The sequence below is a fragment of the Pristiophorus japonicus genome, chromosome 7, assembly GCF_044704955.1.
Source record: "Pristiophorus japonicus isolate sPriJap1 chromosome 7, sPriJap1.hap1, whole genome shotgun sequence".
Classification (NCBI taxonomy): Eukaryota; Metazoa; Chordata; class Chondrichthyes; family Pristiophoridae; genus Pristiophorus; species Pristiophorus japonicus.
The window spans coordinates 251,396,536-251,418,040 of NC_091983.1; the positions used below are offsets into that span (position 1 = coordinate 251,396,536).

At 50.3% G+C, this 21,505-nt stretch overlaps 1 protein-coding gene across 1 annotated transcript in view; it reads right to left on the reverse strand.

The window, feature by feature from the left end:
• Positions 1 to 15,346, reverse strand: part of fbxo28 (F-box protein 28) — a 31,339-nt gene extending 15,993 nt beyond the window's left edge. Inside the window, exons 1-3 of the mRNA XM_070885901.1 lie at positions 15,120 to 15,346; positions 13,564 to 13,673; positions 5,997 to 6,135 (exon numbers count right to left, since the gene is read on the reverse strand). Of these exons, the coding sequence (XP_070742002.1) occupies positions 5,997 to 6,135; positions 13,564 to 13,673; positions 15,120 to 15,308 (438 nt within the window). The 5' untranslated portion in view covers positions 15,309 to 15,346. The remainder of the gene's footprint in view (positions 1 to 5,996; positions 6,136 to 13,563; positions 13,674 to 15,119) is intronic.
• Positions 15,347 to 21,505: the final 6,159 nt, after the last annotated feature.

Below are 21,505 nucleotides of genomic sequence, written 5' to 3' on the forward strand. Positions count from 1 at the left end.
GATGAGTAGCTGAAGATGGTTGGGCTTAGGACACTGCCTTGAAGCACTCCTGCAGCGATGTCCTGTGGCTGAGATGATTGACCTCCAACAACCACCTTCCTTTGGCTGGAGTCATACCTAGCACAGTGGAGAGTTTTCTCCCTGATTCCCATTGACCAGTTTTGCGAGAGCTCCTTGATGTCAAATGCTGCCTTGATGTCAAGGGCAGTCACTCTCACTTCACCTCTGGAATTCAGCTCTTTTGTCCATGTTTGGACCAAGGTTGCAAAGAGGTCTGGATCCTGGTGGAACCCAAACTGAGCATTGGTGAGCAAGTTATTGATGAGTAAGTGCCACTTGATAGCAGTGTCGATGACAGCTTCCATCACTTTGCTGATGATTGAGAGTTGGCTGATGGTGCGGTAATTGGCCGGATTGGATTTGTCCTGCTTTTTGTGGACAGGACTTACCTGGGCAGTTTTCCACATTGTCAGATAGATGCCAGGGTTGTAGCTGTACTGGAAAAGCTTGGCTAGAGGCGCAGCTAGTTCTGGAGCACAAGTCTTCAGTAAGACAGCCGGGATGTTGTCAGGGACCATAGCCTTTGCTGTATCCTGTAAAGGGTAAAGCTCCCTCTACATAGTTACATCAAACACTTGCCTGGGAGTGTTTGCGACAGTGTAGAGGGAGTTTTATTCTGTATCTAACCCGTGCTGTACCTGTCCTGGGAGTATTTGGACAGTGTAGAATATAAGAACATAAGAAATAGGAGCAGGAGAAATATAGCCCCTCGAGTCTGCTCCGCCATTTAATACGATCAGGTACACTTCCCTGCCCCTTCCCCATAACCCCTTATCGGTTAAGAAACTGTATCTCAGTCAGCTCTCTGAGGCAGCGAATTCCACACATTTACAACCCTCAGAGGAAATTTCTCCTCATCTCAGTTTTAAATGAGCGGCCCCTTATTCTAAGATTATGCCCTCTAGTTCTAGTCTTCCCCATCAGTGGAAACATCCTCTCTGCATCCACCTTGTCAAGTCCCCTCATAATTTTATAAGTTTCGATAAGATCACCTCTCATTCTTCTGAATTTCACTGAGTAGAGGCCCAACCTACTCAACCTTTCCTCATTATTACTGTAGAGGGAGCTTCACTCTGTATCTAATCCCGTGCTGTACCTGCCTGGGAGCGTGTGACAGGACAGTGTAGAGTGAGCTTTACTCTGTATCTAACCCGTGCTGTACCTGCCCTGGGAGTGTTTGATGGGATAGTGTAGAGGGAGCTTTACTTTGTAATTTAGGGAACTAGGAGTTAAAAAAAAAGTAGGGCCTCAAAAGGTAGTAATCTCAGGATTGCTACCAGTGCCATGTGCAAGTCAGAGTAGAAATAGCAGGATAGTTAAGATGAGTACGTGGCTTGAGGAATGGTGCAAGAGTGTGGGATTCAAATTCCTGGGACATTGGAACTGGTTCTGGGGGAGGTGGGACCAGTACAAACCGGACGGTCTGCACCTGGGCAGGACCGGAACCAATGTCCTAGGGGGGAGTGTTTGCTAGTGCTGTTGGGGAGGGTTTAAACTAATATGGCAGGGGAATGGGAATCTATGCAGGGAGACAGAGGGAAGTAAAATGGGGGCAGAAGCAAAAGGTAGAAAGGAGATAAGGAAAAGTGGAGGGCAGAGAAATCAAAGGCAAAAATCAAAAAGGGCCACATAATTCTAAAAGGACAAAGAGTGCTAAAAAAAACAAGCCTGAAGGCTCTGTGTCTCAATGCGAGGAGCATTCGTAATAAGGTGGATGAATTAACTGCGCAGATAGCTGTTAGCGGATATGATGTAATTGGAATTACGGAGACATGGCTCCAGGGTGACCAAGGTTGGTAACTCAACATCTAGGGGTATTCAATATTCAGGAAGGATAGACACAAAGGAGGTGGGGTAGTGTTGCTAGTTAAAGAGGAGATTAAGGCAATAGTAAGGAAGGACATTAGCTTGGATGATGTGGAATCTGTATGGGTAGAGCTGCGGAACACCAAAGGGCAGAAAACGCAAGTGGGAGTTGTGTACAAACCATCAAACAGTAGCAGTAGTGAGACATCAAACAGGAAATTGGGGATGTGTGCAATAAAGGGACAGCAGTTATCATGTGTGACTTTAATCTACATAGATTGGGCTAACCAAACTGATAGCAATACGGTGGAGGAGGATTCCCTGGAGTGTATTAAGGATGGTTTTCTAGACCAATATATCGAGGAACCAACTAGAGAGCTGGCCATCCTCGACTGGGTGATGTGTAATGAGAGAGGACTAATTAGCAATCTTGTTGTGTGAGGCCCCTTGGGGACGAGTGACCATAATATGGTAGAATTCTTTATTAAGATGGAGAGAGACACAGTTAATTCAGAGACTAGGGTCCTGAACTTGACAGGTAACTTCGATGGTATGAGACGTGAATTGGCTAGGATAGACTGGCAAATGATACTTAAAGGGTTGATGGTGGATAGGCAATGGCAGACATTTTAAATATCACATGGATGAACTTCAACAATTGTACATCCCTGTCTGGCGTAAAAATAAAACGGGGAAGGTGGCTCAATCGTGGCTAACAATGGAAACTAGGAATAGTGTTAAATCCAAGGAAGAAGCATATAAATTGGCCAGAAAAAGCAGCAAACCTGAGGACTGGGAGAAATTTAGAATTTAGCAGAGGAGAACAAAGGGTTTAATTAAGAGGGGGAAATAGAGTACGAGAGGAAGCTCGCAGGGAACATAAAAACTGACTACAAATGCTTCTATAGATATGTGAAGAGAAAAAGATTAGTGAAGACAAATGTAGGTCCCTTGCAGTCAGAATCAGGTGAATTTATAATAGGGAACAAAGAAATGGCAGACCAATTGAATAAATACTTTGGTTCCGTCTTCACTAAGGAAGACACAAATAACCTTCTGGAAATACTAGGGGACCGAGGGTCTAGCAAGAAGGAGGAACTGAAGGAAATCCTTATTAGGTGGGAAATTGTGTTAGGGAAATTGATGGGCTTGAAGGCCGATAAATCCCCAGAGCCTGATAATCTGCAACCCAGAGTACTTAAGGAAGTGGCCCTAGAAATAGTGGATGCATTGGTGGTCATTTTCCAACATTCTATAGACTCTGGATCAGTTCCTATGGATTGGAGGGTAGCTAATGTAACCCCACTTTTTAAAAAAGGAGGGAAGAGAGAAAACAGGGAATTATAGACCAGTTAGCCTGACATCGGTAGTGGGGAAAATGTGGGAACCAATTATTAAAGATATAATAGCAGCGCATTTGGAAAGCAGTGACAGGATCGGTTCAAGTCACCATGGATTTATGAAAGGGAAATCATGCTTGACAAATCTTCTAGCATTTTTTGAGGATGTAACTAGTAGAGTGGACAAGGGAGAACCAGTGGATGTGGTGTATTTGGACTTTCAGAAAGGTTTCAAAAGTGACTAGTGGAGTACCGCAAGGTTCAGTGCTGAGACCCCAGCTATTTACAATATACATTAATGATTTAAACAAAGGAATTGAGTGTAATATCTTCAAGTTTACAGATGACACTAACCTGGATGGCAGTGTGAGCTGTGAGGAGGACGCTAAGAGGCTGCAGGGTGACTTGGACAGGTTTTGCGAGTGGGCAAATGCATGGCAGATGCAGTATAAATGTGGATAAGTGTGAGGCTATCCACTTTGGGGGCAAAAACACGATGGCAGATTATCTGAATGGTGACAGATTAGGAAAAGGTGAGGTGCAACGAGACCTGGGTGTCATCGTACATCAGTCATTGAAGGTTGGCATGCAGGTACAGCAGGCGGTGAAAGCAGCAAATGGCATGTTGGCCTTCATAGCGAGAGGATTTGAATATGGGAGCAGGGAGGTCTTACTGCAGTTGTACAGGGCCTTGGTGAGGTCACACCTTGAATACTGTGTACAGTTTTGGTCTCCTAATCTGAGGAAGGACATTCTTGCTATTAAGGTAGTGCAGCGAAGGTTCACCAGACTGATTCCCAGGATGGCAGGACTGACATATGAGGAAAGATTGGATCGACTAGGCTTATATTCACTGGAATTTAGATGAATGAGAGGGGATCTCATAGAAACATATAAAATTCTGACGGGATTGGACAGGTTAGACGCAGGAAGAATGTTCCCGATGTTGGGGAAGTCCAGAACCAGTGGTCGCAGTCTAAGGATAAGGGGTAAGCCATTTAGGACTGAGGTGAGGAGAAACTTCTTCACTCAGAGAATTGTGAACCTGTGGAATTCTCTACCACAGAAAGTTGTTGAGGCCAGTTCATTGGATATATTCAAGAGGGAGTTAGATATGGCCCTTACGGGTAAAGGGATCAAGGGATATGGAGTGAAAGCAGGAATGGGGTACTGAAGTTGCATGGTCAGCCATGGTCATATTGAATGGTGGTGCAGGCTCAAAGGGCTGAATGGCTGACTCCTGCACCTATTTTTTATGTTTCTAACCCGAGCGGTACCTACCCTGGGAATGTTTGATGGGACAGTGTAGAGGGAGCTTTACTCTGTATCTAACCCCCTGTACCTGCCCTGGGAGTGTTTGATGGGACAGTGTAGAGGGAGCTTTACTCTGTATCTAACCCTGTGCTGTACCTGCCCTGGGAGTGTTTGGTGGGACAGTGTAGAGGGAGCTTTACTCTGTATCTAACCCATGCTGTACCTGCCCTGGGAGTGTTTGATGGGACAGTGTAGAGGGAGCTTTACTCTGTATCTAACCTGTGCTGTACCTGCCCTGGGAGTGTTTGATGGGACAGTGTAGAGGGAGCTTTACTCTGTATCTAACCCGTGCTGTACCTACCCTGGGAATGTTTGATGGGACAGTGTAGAGGGAGCTTTACTCTGTATCTAACCCGTGCTGTACCTGCCCTGGGAGTGTTTGATGGGACAGTGTAGAGGGAGCTTTACTCTGTATCTAACCTGTGCTGTACCTGCCCTGGGAGTGTTTGATGGGACAGTGTAGAGGGAGCTTTACTCTGTATCTAACCCGTGCTGTACCTGCCCTGGGAGTGTTTGATGGGACAGTGTAGAGGGAGCTTTACTCTGTATCTAACCCGTGCTGTACCTACCCTGGGAATGTTTGATGGGACAGTGTAGAGGGTGCTTTACTCTGTATCTAACCCGTGCTGTACCTGCCCTGGGAGTGTTTGATGGGACAGTGTAGAGGGAGCTTTACTCTGTATCTAACCCCCTGTACCTGCCCTGGGAGTGTTTGATGGGACAGTGTAGAGGGAGCTTTACTCTGTATCTAACCTGTGCTGTACCTACCCTGGGAATGTTTGATGGGACAGTGTAGAGGGTGCTTTACTCTGTATCTAACCCGTGCTGTACCTGCCCTGGGAGTGTTTGATGGGACAGTGTAGAGGGAGCTTTACTCTGTATCTAACCCCCTGTACCTGCCCTGGGAGTGTCTGATGGGACAGTGTAGAGGGAGCTTTACTCTGTATCTAACCCCCTGTACCTGCCCTGGGAGTGTTTGATGGGACAGTGTAGAGGGAGCTTTACTCTGTATCTAACCCCCTGTACCTGCCCTGGGAGTGTTTGATGGGACAGTGTAGAGGGAGCTTTACTCTGTATCTAACCCCCTGTACCTGCCCTGTAAGTGTTTGATGGGACAGTGTAGAGGGAGCTTTACTCTGTATCTAACCCGTGCTGTATCTGCCCTGGGAGTGTTTGATGGGACAGTGTAGAGGGAGCTTTACTCTGTATCTAACCCGTGCTGTACCTGCCCTGGGAGTGTATGGTCAGTGTAGAGGGAGCCATATCCTGTATGCGAAAGCAGTTTGGGCGCTGATGTCGTGAAAGGTGCTATTTAAATGCATCTTTCTTCTTTCTTTCTTTAAATGCTCCCCTACATTTCGAACCAACAGAAAGAGCAGATTCTCGGCCTATTGTCGGGTCAGATTATAAAAGGCCTAGATTTGATAGCTGTCCGAATCGGCCACTCCCCATGACTCTGTCCCTTTCATCACCCACCTTTCCGGGGATGAAGCAGCACAGATTGGTGTCGACATATTTCATGAAGGTCATGTTGAGCAGGGATAATCTCGTCTCCACGGCTGCCAAGATATCTGCGTGACGGGCCAGCGAGTGATTCCTCCGCTCCGACTCCCGTCTGTAAGAAGAGAGCATTAGGCCTTGCCGTGCAGAGTTCCCAAAGTCTGCCCATATCGATTGCTCGCCCCTCGATCATTCCGGCCTCTGTCACGGATTGTGTTGTAGCCAGGGGTCCCCTTTACTTTGCCCTCTTCTGCCTCCCCAGCTGCTGAGCTCCACTTCAGCCCTCCATTATTCAAGGCTGAGCCAGACTGTCCACGGCCTTAATGTCGTATCTGACCCTGAGCTGAGCCTTCGACTGCTTACCCACGCCATCACCGGGACTGCCTACTTACAACTCCGGATCATCACCCGACTCCGCCCTGTCTCTGCTCATCTGCTGCTGAAACCCTCATCCATTCAAGTTGGATGGTATCAAATTGAAAACAAGGGCATACAATGTGGCCAAGACTAGTGGGAGGCCAAAGGATTGGGAAACCTTTAAAAGCCAGCAAAGAAAGACTAAAAAAATAATAAAGAGAGGGAAGATAAATTATGAAAGTAAACTAGCACGAAATATAAAAACAGATAGTAAGAGTTTCTACAAGTACATAAAAAGATAAAGAGTGGCTAATGTAAGTGTTGGTCCTCTGGAGGATGAGACTTAATAATGGGGAACAGGGAAATGGCAGAGACTTTGAACAAATATTTTGTATCGGTCTTTACAGTAGAAGACACGAAAACATCCCAATAGTGGATAATCAAGGGGCTATAGGGAGGGAAGAACAATCACTATTGCTAAAGTAGTAGTACTCGGTAAAATAATGGGACTAAAGGCGGACAGGTCATAGAAACATAGAAAATAGGTGCAGGAGTAGGCCATTCGGCCCTTCGAGCCTGCACTGCCATTCAATAAGATCATGGCTGATCATTCCCTCAGTACCCCTTTCCTGCTTTCTCTCCATACCCCTTGATCCCTTTAGCCGTAAAGGCCATATCTAACTCCCTCTTGAATATATCCAATGACTGGCATCAACAACTCTCTGCGGCCAGGAATTCCACAGGTTAACAACGAGGTCCCCTGGACCTGATGGCTTACATCCTCGGGTCCTAAAAGAAGTGGCTGCAGAGATAGTGGATGCATTGGTTGTAATCTACCAAAATTCCCTGGATTCTGGAGAGGTCCCAGCGGATTGGAAAACCGCAAATGTAACGCCCCTATTTAAAAAAGGAGGCAGACAAAAAGCAGGAAACTATAGACCAGTTAGCCTAATATCTGTCGTTGGGAAAATGCTGGAGTCCATTATTAAGGAAGCAGTAGCGGGACATTTGGAAAAGCATGATTCAATCAAGCAGAGTCAGAATGGTTTTATGAAAGGGAAATCATGTTTGACAAATTTGCTGGAGTTCTTTGAGGATGTAACGAGCAGAGTGGAAAAGGGGAAACCAGTGGATGTGGTGTATTTGGATTTCCAGATGGCATTCGATAAGGTGCCACATAAAAGGTTACTGCACAAGATAATATATTAGCATGGATAGAGGATTGGCTAACTAACAAAAAACAGAGTCGGGATTAATGGGTCATTTTCCAATTGGCAAACAGTGACTAGTGGAGTGCCGCAGGGATCAGTGCTGGGGCATCAACTATTTACAATCTATATTAATAACTTGGATGAAGGGACTGAGTGTAATGTAGCCAAGTTTGCTGATGATACAAAGATGGGTGGGAAAGCAAATTGTGAAGAGTACACAGAAAATCTGCAAAGGGATATAGACAGGCTAAGTGAGTGGGCAAAAATTTGGCAGATGGAGTATAATATGTAGGAAAATGTGAGGTTATCCACTTTGGCAGAAAAAATAGAAAAACAAATGATAATTTAAATGGTGAAACATTGCAAAGTGTTGCAGTACAGCGGGACCTGGGGGGTCCTTGTGCATGAAACACAAAAGTTAGAATGCAGCTACAGCAAATAATCAGGAAGGCAACTGTGACGTTGGCCTTTATTGCAAGGGGGATAGAGTATAAAAGCAGAGAAGTTCTGCTTTCATACTTTACGCAAAAGGCAGGAGGCAACAGAGCAGAGTAGCACTGGGGTAAGTGAAAACCACAAGGCGATAGGAAGGGACAATATGTATGAATATAAAGGGGCTGCAGGAGGGGTTAAAACTAAAATTCATGGCTTTAAAAACTAATATTAAAACACTCTACCAAAACGCACGCAGCATTCGAAATAAAGTAAATGAGTTGACGGCACAAATCATTACAAATGTACAAATGGGTATGATTTGGTGGCAATTACAGAAATGTGGTTGCAGGGTGGCCAAGACTGGGAATTAAACATACAGGCGTATCTGACAATTCGGAAAGATAGACAAGAAGGGAAAGGAGGTGGGGTAGCTCTGTTAATAAAGGATGATATCAGGGCAGTTGTGAGAGACGATATTGGCTCTAATGAACAAAATGTTGAATCATTGTGGGTGGAGATTAGAGATAGTAAGGGGAAAAAGTCACTGGTGGGCGTAGTTTATAGACCCCAAAATAATAACTTCACGGTGGGGCGGACAATAATCAAGGGAATAATGGAGGCATGTGAAAAAGGAACGGCAGTAATCATGGGGGATTTTAACCTACATATCGATTGGTCAAATCAAACCACACAGGGTAGCCTTGAGGAGGAATTCATAGAATGCATACGGGATTGTTTCTTAGAACAGTATGTTACAGAACCTAAAAGGGAGCAAGCTATCTTAGATCTGGTCCTGTGTAATGAGACAGGAATAATAAACGATCTCCTAGTAAAAGATCCTCTCGGAATGAGTGATCACAGTATGGTTGAATTTGTAATACAGATTGAGGGTGAGGAAGTAGTGTCTCAAACGAGCGTACTATGCTTAAACAAAGGGGACTACAGTGGGATGAGGGCAGAGTTAGCTAAAGTACACTGGGAAAACAGACTAAACGGTGGCACAACTGAGGAAGAGTGGAGGACTTTTAAGGAGCTCTTTCATAGTGCTCAACAAAAATATATTCCAGTGACAAAGGGCGGTAAGAGAAGGGGTAACCAAGGAAATAAAGGAGAGTATCAAATTAAAAACCAATGCGTATAAGGTGGCCAAGGTTAGTGGGAAACTAGAAGATTGGGAAAATTTTAAACGACAGCAAAGAATGACTAAGAAAGCAATAAAGAAAGGAAAGATAGATTACGAAAGTAAACTTGCGCAAAAAATAAAAACAGATAGTAAAAACTTTTACCGATATATAAAACGGAAGAGAGTGACTAAAGTAAATGTTGGTCCCTTAGAAGATGAGAAGGGAGATTTAATAATGCGAAATGTGGAAATGGCTGAGGCTTTAAACAATTATTTTGCTTCGGTCTTCACAGTGGAAGACACAAAAAACCATGCCAAAAATTGCTGATCACGGGAATGTGGGAAAGGAGGACCTTGAGATAATCACTATCACCAGGGGGGGGAGGGGGTAGTGCTGGACAGGCTAATGGGACTCAAGGTAGACAAGTCCCCTGGTCCTGATGAAATGCATCCCAGGGTATTAAAAGAGATGGTGGAAGTTATAGCAGATGCATTCGTTATAATCTACCAAAATTCTCTGGACTCTGGGGAGGTACCAGCGGATTGGAAAGCAGCTAATGTAACGCCTCTGTTTAAAAAAGGGGGCAGACAAAGGCAGGTAACTATAGGCCGGTTAGTTTAACATCTGTAGTGGGGAAAATGCTTGAAGCTATCATTAAGGAAGAAATAGCGGGACATCTAGATAGGAATAGTGCAATCAAGCAGACGCAACATGGATTCATGAAGGGGAAATCATGTTTAACTAATTTACTGGAATTCTTTGAGGATGTAATGAGCATGGTGGAGAGAGGTGTACCGATGGATGTGGTGTATTTAGATTTCCAAAAGACATTCGATAAGGTGCCACACAAAAGGTTACTGCAGAAGATAAAGGTAGGCGGAGGCAGAGGAAATGTATTCGCATGGATAGAGAATTGGCTGGCGAACAGAAAGCAGAGAGTCGGGCTAAATGGGTCCTTTCGGGTTGGAAATCGGTGGTTAGTGGTGTGCCACAGGGATCGGTGCTGGGACCACAACTGTTTACAATATACATAGATGACCTGGAAGAGGGGACAGAGTGTAGTGTAATAAAATTTGCAGATGACACAAAGATTAGTGGGAAAGCGGGTTGTGTAGAGGACACAGAGAGGCTGCAAAGAGATTTAGATAGGTTAAGGGAATGGGCTAAGGTTTGGCAGATGGAATACAATGTCAGAAAATGTGAGGTCATCCACCTTGGGGAAAAAAAAAGAGAGTAAAAGGGAATATTATTTGAATGGGGAGAAATTACAACATGCTGCGGTGCAGAGGGACCTGGGGGTCCTTGTGCATGAAACTCTTTTAGATCCTTATCCCAAAAAGTTAGTTTGCAGGTGCAGCAGGTAATCAGGAAGGCAAATGGAATGTTGGCCTTCATTGCGAGAGGGATGGAGTACAAATGCAGGGAGGTCCTGCTGCAACTGTATAGGGTATTGGTGAGGCCGCACCTGGAGTACTGCGAGCAGTTTTGGTCACCTTACTTCAGGAAGGATATACTAGCTTTGGAGGGGGTACAGAGACGATTCACTAGGCTGATACCGGAGATGAGGGGGTTACCTTATGATGATAGATTGAGTAGACTGGGTCTTTACTCATTGGAGTTCAGAAGGATGAGGGGTGATCTTATAGAAACATTTAAAATAATGAAAGGGATAGACATGATAGAGGCAGAGAACTTGTTTCCACTGGTCGGGGAGACTAGAACTAGGGGGCACAGCCTCAAAATACGGGGGAGCCAATTTAAAACCGAGTTGAGAAGGAATTTCTTCTCCCAGAGGGTTGTGAATCTGTGGAATTCTCTGCGCAAGGAAGCAGTTGGAGTACTGCGTACTGTTTTGGTCTCCATATTTAAGGATATACTTGCATTGGAGGCTGTTCAGAGAAAGTTCACTCGGTAGATTCCGGAAATGAGGGGCTTGACTTGTGAAGATAGGTTGATATATTCATTGGAGTTCAGAAGAATGAGAGGTGATCATATCGAAACATAAAAGATACTGAGGGGGCTTGACACGGTGGGTGCAGAGAGGATATTTCCACTGATAGGGGAAACTAAAACTAGGGGGCAAAATTTCACAATAAGGGGCTGCCCATTTAAAACTGAAATGAGGAGGAATTTCTTCTCTCAGAGGGTTGTAAATCTATGGAATTCTCTGCCCCAGACAGTTGTGGAGGCTGGGTCATTGAATATATTTAAGGCGGAGATAGACAGATATTTGAGCGATAAGGGAATAAGGGGTTATGGGTAGCGGGCAGGAAAGTGGAGCTGAGTCCATGATCAGATCAGCCATGATCTTATTAAATGGCGGAGCAGGCTCGAGGGACCAAATGGCCTACTCCTATTTCTTATATTCTTATGCGTGTTGCCTCTAGACTGGACTATTCCAACGCTCCCCTGGCCGGCCTCCCATCTTCACCCTCCATAAACTTGAGCTCATCCCAAAACTCTGCTGCCCTTGTTCTAACTCGCACCAAGTCCCGCTCACCCATCACCCCCTGTCCTAACTCGCATCGAGCCCCGCTCACCCATCATCCCCTGTGCTCACTGCTCCGTGTCCTAACTCGCACCGCTCACCCATCACCCCTGTGCTCGCTGCCCCATGTCCTAACTCGCACCGAGTCCCGCTCACCCTCTGTGCTTGCTGCCCCGTGTCCTAACTCGCACCGAGTCCCGCTCACCCAGCACCCCCTGTGCTCGCTGCCCCGTGTCCTAACTCGCACCGAGTCCCGCTCACCCATCACCCTCTGTGCTCGCTGCCCCGTGTCCTAACTCGCACCGAGTCCCGCTCACCCATCACCCCCTGTCCTAACTCGCACCGAGTCCCGCTCACCCATCACCCTCTGTGCTCGCTGACCCCGTGTCCTAACTCGCACCGAGTCCCGCTCACCCATCACCCCCTGTCCTAACTCGCACCGAGTCCCGCTCACCCATCACCCTCTGTGCTCGCTGACCCCGTGTCCTAACTCGCACCGAGTACCGCTCACCCATCACCCTCTGTGCTCGCTGCCCCGTGTCCTAACTCGCACCGAGTCCCGCTCACCCAGCACCCCCTGTGCTCGCTGTCCCGTGTCCTAACTCGCACCGAGTCCCGCTCACCCATCACCCCCTGTCCTAACTCGCACCGAGTCCCGCTCACCCATCACCCTCTGTGCTCGCTGACCCCGTGTCCTAACTCGCACCGAGTACCGCTCACCCATCACCCCCTGTGCTCGCTGACAAACCTTGGCTCCAGTCCTGCAACGCCTCAATTGTAAGATTCCCATCATTGTTTTCAAATCTCTCCACTGTCTTGCCCCTCCCTATCACTGTAACCTCCTCCAACCCGACAACCCTTGGAGATGTCTGCGCTCCTCCAATTCTGGCCTCCAGAGCATCCCTGATTTTAATCAGTCCACCATTGACAGATCGTGCCTTCTGCTTCCTTGGCCCCAAGCTCTGGAAATCCCTCCCCACCTATCCCTCTTCCTTAAAACCCAGTCATCTGCCCGAATATCCCTTTCTGTGGTTCAGTCAGGCACCTAGCAATGTTATACTGCATTAAAGGTGTTGTGGAAATGCAAGTAGTGGTTCTGTTCCCCCCACTCCGACCCTTTCCCCCGGTCCCCCCACTCCGACCCTTTCCCCCGGTCCCCCCACTCCGACCCTCCCCCCCCCCCCCCTCCGACCCTCCCCCCCCCCTCCCCCTCCGACCCTCCCCCCCCCCCCTCCCCCTCCGACCCTCCCCCCCCCCCCCCCCTGACCCTCTCCCCCCCCTCCCCCCCCACTCTGACCCTTTCCTCCCTGGGGCCATCCAACATGTGAGTTGCTAGGTGCTCACAGCAACAGGCCATGGGCACCGGGAGTTAACCCCCAGTCTCTGCAATGCCTTCCCAATGAATAAAAGCAGCTGTTAACAGGTGGTACAGCAGTAGGTGCTGTCAGTGGGCACCTCTCAGACAGCAATGGCTGGCGCTGGGGCACAGCTCCATCATCCGCCTTCCACCTCCTCTCCCATCGCTATTGTGTGTCGGACTCGCAGGATCGGTAGGAGGCTGAGCCAGCCTGCTGCAGTCAACACAGGCTGCTGACTGGCCACAGGTGTGTCCATGGCGACACCTTTTAAGCCACGCCCACTGATTTTAAAAGAAAAAAAAAATCTTTCATACACTCACACTGCAATCGTGTATAATGCACTTCACGTGTATCCACGTAAACGCCGAGCACCATTCAGTAAGCGATGAAGAAAAGCTCAACGAACAAAAAAGCACTCACTCACACCACTTTTTATCTAACCATCAATACCAACAAAAACACATCAGAATTCCTAATTGATCACATCCGGGTTGCCAAGGATCTGTGGAGGGCCCACTGAACTTCCATGCCTACTGGATGCTGAGAACTTTAAGCGGTGTGGTTACTCACCGTGGGAGCTGTGCTTTGACCTGTTTCTGACACAGGCTGTGGTACCGCTCCACCTTCAGAAATCCCTGGTTCAGCATCCGCTGACAGATAGCATCCATCCGCTTACACACCTGGGGAAAGGACATGAGAAGGTGATGGGAGATTCTCACACACACCTCCGAGGTGTGGAAACAAAGATACTGTACCACGATCCCTGAATAAACCCACTCCCTCAACCTCCCCTTATCCAGAGACGTGGAGATCCAGACCCCTCACCGGGGAACAGGCAGAGCACCAGGCACACCGACCCCTCACCGGGGAACAGGCAGAGCACCAGACCCTTCACCGGAGAACAGGCAGAGATCCAGACCCTTCACCGGGGAACAGGCAGAGATCCAGACCCTTCACCGGGGAACAGGCAGAGCACCAGGCACACCGACCCCTCACCGGGGAACAGGCAGAGATCCAGACCCCTCACCGGGGAACAGGCAGAGCACCAGGCACACCGACCCCTCACCGGGGAACAGGCAGAGATCCAGACCCCTCACCGGGGAACAGGCAGAGCACCAGGCACACCGACCCCTCACCGGGGAACAGGCAGAGCACCAGACCCTTCACCGGGGAACAGGCAGAGATCCAGACCCTTCACCGGGGAACAGGCAGAGCACCAGGCACACCGACCCCTCACCGGGGAACAGGCAGAGATCCAGACCCCTCACCGGGGAACAGGCAGAGCACCAGGCACACCGACCCCTCACCGGGGAACAGGCAGAGCACCAGACCCTTCACCGGGGAACAGGCAGAGATCCAGACCCTTCACCGGGGAACAGGCAGAGCACAAGGCACACCGACCCCTCACCGGGGAACAGGCAGAGATCCAGACCCTTCACCGGGGAACAGGCAGAGATCCAGACCCCTCACCGGGGAACAGGCAGAGCACCAGACCCTTCACCGGGGAACAGGCAGAGATCCAGACCCTTCACCGGGGAACAGGCAGAGATCCAGACCCTTCACCGGGGAACAGGCAGAGCACCAGGCACACCGACCCCTCACCGGGGAACAGGCAGAGCACCAGGCACACCGACACCTCACCGGGGAACAGGCAGAGCACCAGGCACACCGACACCTCACCGGGGAACAGGCAGAGATCCAGACCCTTCACCGGGGAACAGGCAGAGATCCAGACACACCGACCCCTCACCAGAGAACGGACAGAGCACCAGACCCTTCACCGGGGAACAGGCAGAGTTCCAGAGACCCCCCCGGGGGGTATATAACCCTCCCCCCCCGGGGGGTATATAACCCTCACTCCCCCCCCCGGGGGGTATATAACCCTCACTCCCCCCCCCCCGGGGGGTATATAACCCTCACTCCCCCCCCCCCGGGGGGTATATAACCCTCACTCCCCCCCCCCCGGGGGGTATATAACCCTCACTCCCCCCCCCCCGGGGGGTATATAACCCTCACTCCCCCCCCCCCGGGGGGTATATAACCCTCACTCCCCCCCCCGGGGGGTATATAACCCTCACTCCCCCCCCCCGGGTGGTATATACCCCTCTCCCCCCCCGGACTCTCACCAGCCGCAGGCCGCTGATCTCATCGTACGACAGCAGCCCCAGGACGGAGTCGATGGCGACGATAGGGAGGTTGAGCAGCGGGTTGTCCTGATGCAGCTGCTCGGGACCGAGGCAGGGCCCAGTCCCCGGCTCCGGGCCCGCCTCTCCCCCGGGCCCCGGGCCGCCGCCGTCCACTCGCTCGGCCGCCATCTTCCCGCAGCGCCCGGCCGGAACTGACGTCAGGTCGTGTCACAGCCCCGCGTGACGTCAGCTGGCCGCCGCCCCGCGTGACGTAGCCGCCCTGCAGCCGGGCACCGACGGTGCGCATGCGCAAGGTAGGCCTCAAACACAGCAATGTGCTCAGATCAGGAGGTGCCCCATAGAACAGGAGGTGTCCCAAAAACAGGAGGATCCCCATAAAACAGGAGGTGTCCCCATAGAACAGGAGGTGTCCCAAAAACAGGAGGATCCCCATAAAACAGGAGGTGTCCCCATAGAACAGGAGGTGTCCCAAAAACAGGAGGATCCCCATAAAACAGGAGGTGTCCCCATAGAACAGGAAGTGTCCCATAGAACAGGAGGTGTCCCCATAGAACAGGAGGATCCCCATAGAACAGGAAGTGTCCCCATAGAACAGGAGGGTCCCATAGAACAGGAGGTGTCCCCATAGAACAGGAGGATCCCCATAGAACAGGAGGTGTCCCCATAGAACAGGAGGATCCCCATAGAACAGGAGGGTCCCATAGAACAGGAGGGTCCCATAGAACAGGAGGGTCCCATAGAACAGGAGGTGTCCCAAAAACAGGAGGATCCCCATAGAACAGGAGGTGTCCCCATAGAACAGGAGGTGTCCCCATAGAACAGGAGGTGTCCCATAGAACAGGAAGTGTCCCAAAAACAGGAGGTGTCCCATAGAACAGGAGGTGTCCCATAGAACAGGAGGTGTCCCCATAGAACAGGAGGTGTCCCATAGAACAGGAAGTGTCCCAAAAACAGGAGGTGTCCCATAGAACAGGAGGTGTCCCATAGAACAGGAAGTGTCCCAAAAACAGGAGGTGTCCCATAGAACAGGAGGTGTCCCATAGAACAGGAAGTGTCCCCATAGAACAGGAGGTGCCGCATAGAACAGGAGGATCCCCATAAAACAGGAGGTGTCCCATAGAACAGGAAGTGTCCCCATAGAACAGGAGGTGCCCCATAGAACAGGAAGTGTCCCAAAAACAGGAGGATCCCCATAGAACAGGAGGTGTCCCGAAAACAGGAGGATCCCCATAAAACAGGAGGTGTCCCATAGAACAGGAAGTGTCCCAAAAACAGGAGGATCCCCATAGAACAGGAGGTGTCCCAAAAACAGGAGGATCCCCATAAAACAGGAGGTGTCCCCATAGAACAGGAGGTGTCCCAAAAACAGGAGGATCCCCATAAAACAGGAGGTGTCCCCATAGAACAGGAGGTGTCCCAAAAACAGGAGGATCCCCATAAAACAGGAGGTGTCCCCATAGAACAGGAAGTGTCCCATAGAACAGGAGGTGTCCCCATAGAACAGGAGGATCCCCATAGAACAGGAAGTGTCCCCATAGAACAGGAGGGTCCCATAGAACAGGAGGTGTCCCCATAGAACAGGAGGTGTCCCCATAGAACAGGAGGATCCCCATAGAACAGGAGGTGTCCCCATAGAACAGGAGGATCCCCATAGAACAGGAGGGTCCCATAGAACAGGAGGGTCCCATAGAACAGGAGGGTCCCATAGAACAGGAGGTGTCCCAAAAACAGGAGGATCCCCATAGAACAGGAGGTGTCCCCATAGAACAGGAGGTGTCCCCATAGAACAGGAGGTGTCCCATAGAACAGGAAGTGTCCCAAAAACAGGAGGTGTCCCATAGAACAGGAGGTGTCCCATAGAACAGGAGGTGTCCCCATAGAACAGGAGGTGTCCCATAGAACAGGAAGTGTCCCAAAAACAGGAGGTGTCCCATAGAACAGGAGGTGTCCCATAGAACAGGAAGTGTCCCAAAAACAGGAGGTGTCCCATAGAACAGGAGGTGTCCCATAGAACAGGAAGTGTCCCCATAGAACAGGAGGTGCCCCATAGAACAGGAGGATCCCCATAAAACAGGAGGTGTCCCATAGAACAGGAAGTGTCCCCATAGAACAGGAGGTGCCCCATAGAACAGGAAGTGTCCCAAAAACAGGAGGATCCCCATAGAACAGGAGGTGTCCCGAAAACAGGAGGATCCCCATAAAACAGGAGGTGTCCCATAGAACAGGAAGTGTCCCAAAAACAGGAGGATCCCCATAGAACAGGAGGTGTCCCAAAAACAGGAGGATCCCCATAGAACAGGAGGTGTCCCCATAGAACAGGAGGTGTCCCATAGAACAGGAGGTGTCCCATAGAACAGGAGGTGTCCCATAGAACAGGAAGTGTCCCCATAGAACAGGAAGTGTCCCAAAAACAGGAGGTGTCCCATAGAACAGGAGGATCCCCATAGAACAGGAGGGTCCCATAGAACAGGAGGGTCCCATAGAACAGGAGGGTCCCATAGAACAGGAGGTGTCCCAAAAACAGGAGGATCCCCATAGAACAGGAGGTGTCCCCATAGAACAGGAGGTGTCCCCATAGAACAGGAGGTGTCCCATAGAACAGGAAGTGTCCCAAAAACAGGAGGTGTCCCATAGAACAGGAGGTGTCCCATAGAACAGGAGGTGTCCTCATAGAACAGGAGGTGTCCCATAGAACAGGAAGTGTCCCAAAAACAGGAGGTGTCCCATAGAACAGGAGGTGTCCCATAGAACAGGAAGTGTCCCAAAAACAGGAGGTGTCCCATAGAACAGGAGGTGTCCCATAGAACAGGAAGTGTCCCCATAGAACAGGAGGTGCCCCATAGAACAGGAGGATCCCCATAAAACAGGAGGTGTCCCATAGAACAGGAAGTGTCCCCATAGAACAGGAGGTGCCCCATAGAACAGGAAGTGTCCCAAAAACAGGAGGATCCCCATAGAACAGGAGGTGTCCCGAAAACAGGAGGATCCCCATAAAACAGGAGGTGTCCCATAGAACAGGAAGTGTCCCAAAAACAGGAGGATCCCCATAGAACAGGAGGTGTCCCAAAAACAGGAGGATCCCCATAGAACAGGAGGTGTCCCCATAGAACAGGAGGTGTCCCATAGAACAGGAGGTGTCCCATAGAACAGGAAGTGTCCCCATAGAACAGGAAGTGTCCCAAAAACAGGAGGTGTCCCATAGAACAGGAGGTGTCCCATAGAACAGGAAGTGTCCCCATAGAACAGGAGGTGCCCCATAGAACAGGAGGTGCCCCATAGAACAGGAAGTGTCCCAAAAACAGGAGGATCCCCATAGAACAGGAGGTGTCCCAAAAACAGGAGGATCCCCATAAAACAGGAGGTGTCCCATAGAACAGGAAGTGTCCCAAAAACAGGAGAATCCCCATAGAACAGGAGGTGTCCGAAAAACAGGAGGATCCCCATAGAACAGGAGGTGCCCCATAGAACAGGAAGTGTCCCAAAAACAGGAGGATCCCCATAAAACAGGAGGTGTCCCACAGAACAGGAGGTGCCCCATAGAACAGGAAGTGTCCCATAGAACGGGAGGTGTCCCATAGAACAGGAGGTGTCCCATAGAACAGGAAGTGTCCCGAAAACAGGAGGTGTCCCATAGAACGGGAGGTGCCCCATAGAACAGGAGATGTCCCATAGAACAGGAGGTGTCCCATAGAACAGGAGGTGCCCCATAGAACAGGAGATGTCCCATAGAACAGGAGGTGTCCCATAGAACATGAGGTGTCCCATAGAACATGAGGGTCCCCATAGAACAGGAGGTGTCCCATAGAACAGGAGGTTCCTCACAGAACAGGAGGTGCCCCATAGAACAGGAGGTGCCCCATAGAACAGGAGGTGTCCCATAAAACAGGAGGGTCCCATAGAACAGGAGGGTCCCATAGAACAGGAGGTGTCCCATAGAACAGGAGGGTCCCATAGAACAGCAGGTGCCCCATAGAACAGGAGGTGTCCCATAGAACAGGAGGTGTCCCATAGAACAGGAAGTGTCCCCATAGAACAGGAGGTGTCCCATAGAACAGGAAGTGTCCCAAAAACAGGAGGGTCCCCATAGAACAGGAGCTGTCCCATAGAACAGGAGGTGCCCCATAGAACAGGAGGTGTCCCATAGAACAGGAGGGTCCCCATAGAACAGGAGGCTTCCTATAGAAAAGGAGGTGTCCCATAGAACAGGAGGTGTCCCATAGAACAGGAGGTGTCCCATAGAACAGGAGGATCCCATAGAACAGGAGGTGTCCCATAGAACAGGAGGTGTCCCATAGAACAGGAGGTGTCCCATAGAACAGGAGGTGCCCCATAGAACAGGAGGTGCCCCATAGAACAGGAGGTGCCCCATAGAACAGGAGGTGTCCCATAGAACAGGAGGTGCCCCATAGAACAGGAGGTGTCCCATAGAACAGGAGGTGCCCCATAGAACAGGAGGTGTCCAATAGAACAGGAGGCGTCTCATAGAACAGGAGGTGCCCCATAGAACAGGAGGTGCCCCATAGAACAGGAGGTGCCCCATAGAACATGAGGTGTCCCATAGAACAGGAGGTGTCCCATAGAACAGGAGGTTCCTCACAGAACAGGAGGTGCCCCATAGAACAGGAGGTGTCCCATAGAACAGGAGGTGCCCCATAGAACAGGAGGTGCCCCATAGAACAGGAGGTGCCCCATAGAACAGGAGGTGCCCCATAGAACAGGAGGTGTCCCATAGAACAGGAGGCGTCCCATAGAACAGGAGGATCCCCATAGAACAGGAGGTGTCCCATAGAACAGGAGGGTCCCCATGGAACAGGAGGGTCCCCATGGAACAGGAGCATCCCCATAGAACAGGAGGTGTCCCATAGAACAGGAGGTGTCCCATAGAACAGGAGGTGTCCCCATAGAACAGGAGGTGTCCCCATAGAACAGGAGGTGTCCCATAGAACAGGAGGTGTCCCCACAGAACAGGAGGTGTCCCATAGAACAGGAGGTGTCCCCATAGAACAGGAGGTGTCCCATAGAACAGGAGGTGTCCCCATAGAACAGGAGGTGTCCCATAGAACAGGAGGTGCCCCATAGAACAGGAGGTGCCCCATAGAACAGGAGGTGTCCCATAGAACAGGAGGTGCCCCATAGAACAGGAGGTGTCCAATAGAACAGGAGGCGTCTCATAGAACAGGAGCTGCCCCATAGAACAGGAGGTGCCCCATAGAACAGGAGGTGCCCCATAGAACAGGAGGTGCCCCATAGAACAGGAGGCGTCTCATAGAACAGGAGGTGCCCCATAGAACAGGAGGTGCTCCATAGAACAGGAGGTGCCCCATAGAACATGAGGTGTCCCATAGAACAGGAGGTGTCCCATAGAACAGGAGGTTCCTCACAGAACAGGAGGTGTCCCATAGAACAGGAGGTTCCTCACAGAACAGGAGGTGTCCCATAGAACAGGAGGTGCCCCATAGAACAGGAGGTGCCCCATAGAACAGGAGGTGCCCCATAGAACAGGAGGTGTCCCATAGAACAGGAGGTGCCCCATAGAACAGGAGGTGCCCCATAGAACAGGAGGTGCCCCATAGAACAGGAGGTGCCCCATAGAACAGGAGGTGTCCCATAGAACAGGAGGTGCCCCAAAAACAGAAATAATCCCTGAACAGGAGGTCCCACTCTTCCCCCCCCCCCCCCACTGAGCTAATCCATACTTTAGTGCCTCAGCAGGGATTCATCTGCTCCCGTTGCCTTGTTCTTGAGCTGACGGATGGCCTTTTCTACCTTGTGCCGGGCTGGGGTTGTGCTGAGATGGTGGCGGGTAGCATGCTGCGGGATAGAGTCGAGGACACTCGTGTCAAAGGCAGAGTCTCGGTTAAGCACCAACCCTTGGCCTTCTTTGACCACATAAAGGCCTTTGACACTTGTCTACTGCAGCGGATTATGGAGCGTCCTCCTCCGTTTCGACTACCCCCAAAAGTTTGTCACTACCTCCACCTGCTCCACGATGACATGAAAGCCGTGATCCTGACCAACGGATCCACCACAGACCCAATTCAATGTCCGGACCAGGGGTCAAGCAGGGCTACATCATCGCACCAATGCTCGTCTCGATCTTCCTCGCTGCAATGCTCCATCTCACTCCAACAAGCTCCTCGCTGGGGTGGAGCTAAATTATAGAATAAATGGGAATCTGTTCAACCTTCGCCACCTCCAGGCCAGATCCAAGGTCGTCCCATCCTCTGTCATCGAATTACAGTATGCAGACGACGCCTGCATCTGCGCACACTTGGAAGCTGCACTCCAAGCCATCGTCAACACCTTCACTGAGGTGTATGAGAGCATGGGCCTTACACTAAACATCCATAAGACAAAGGTCCTCT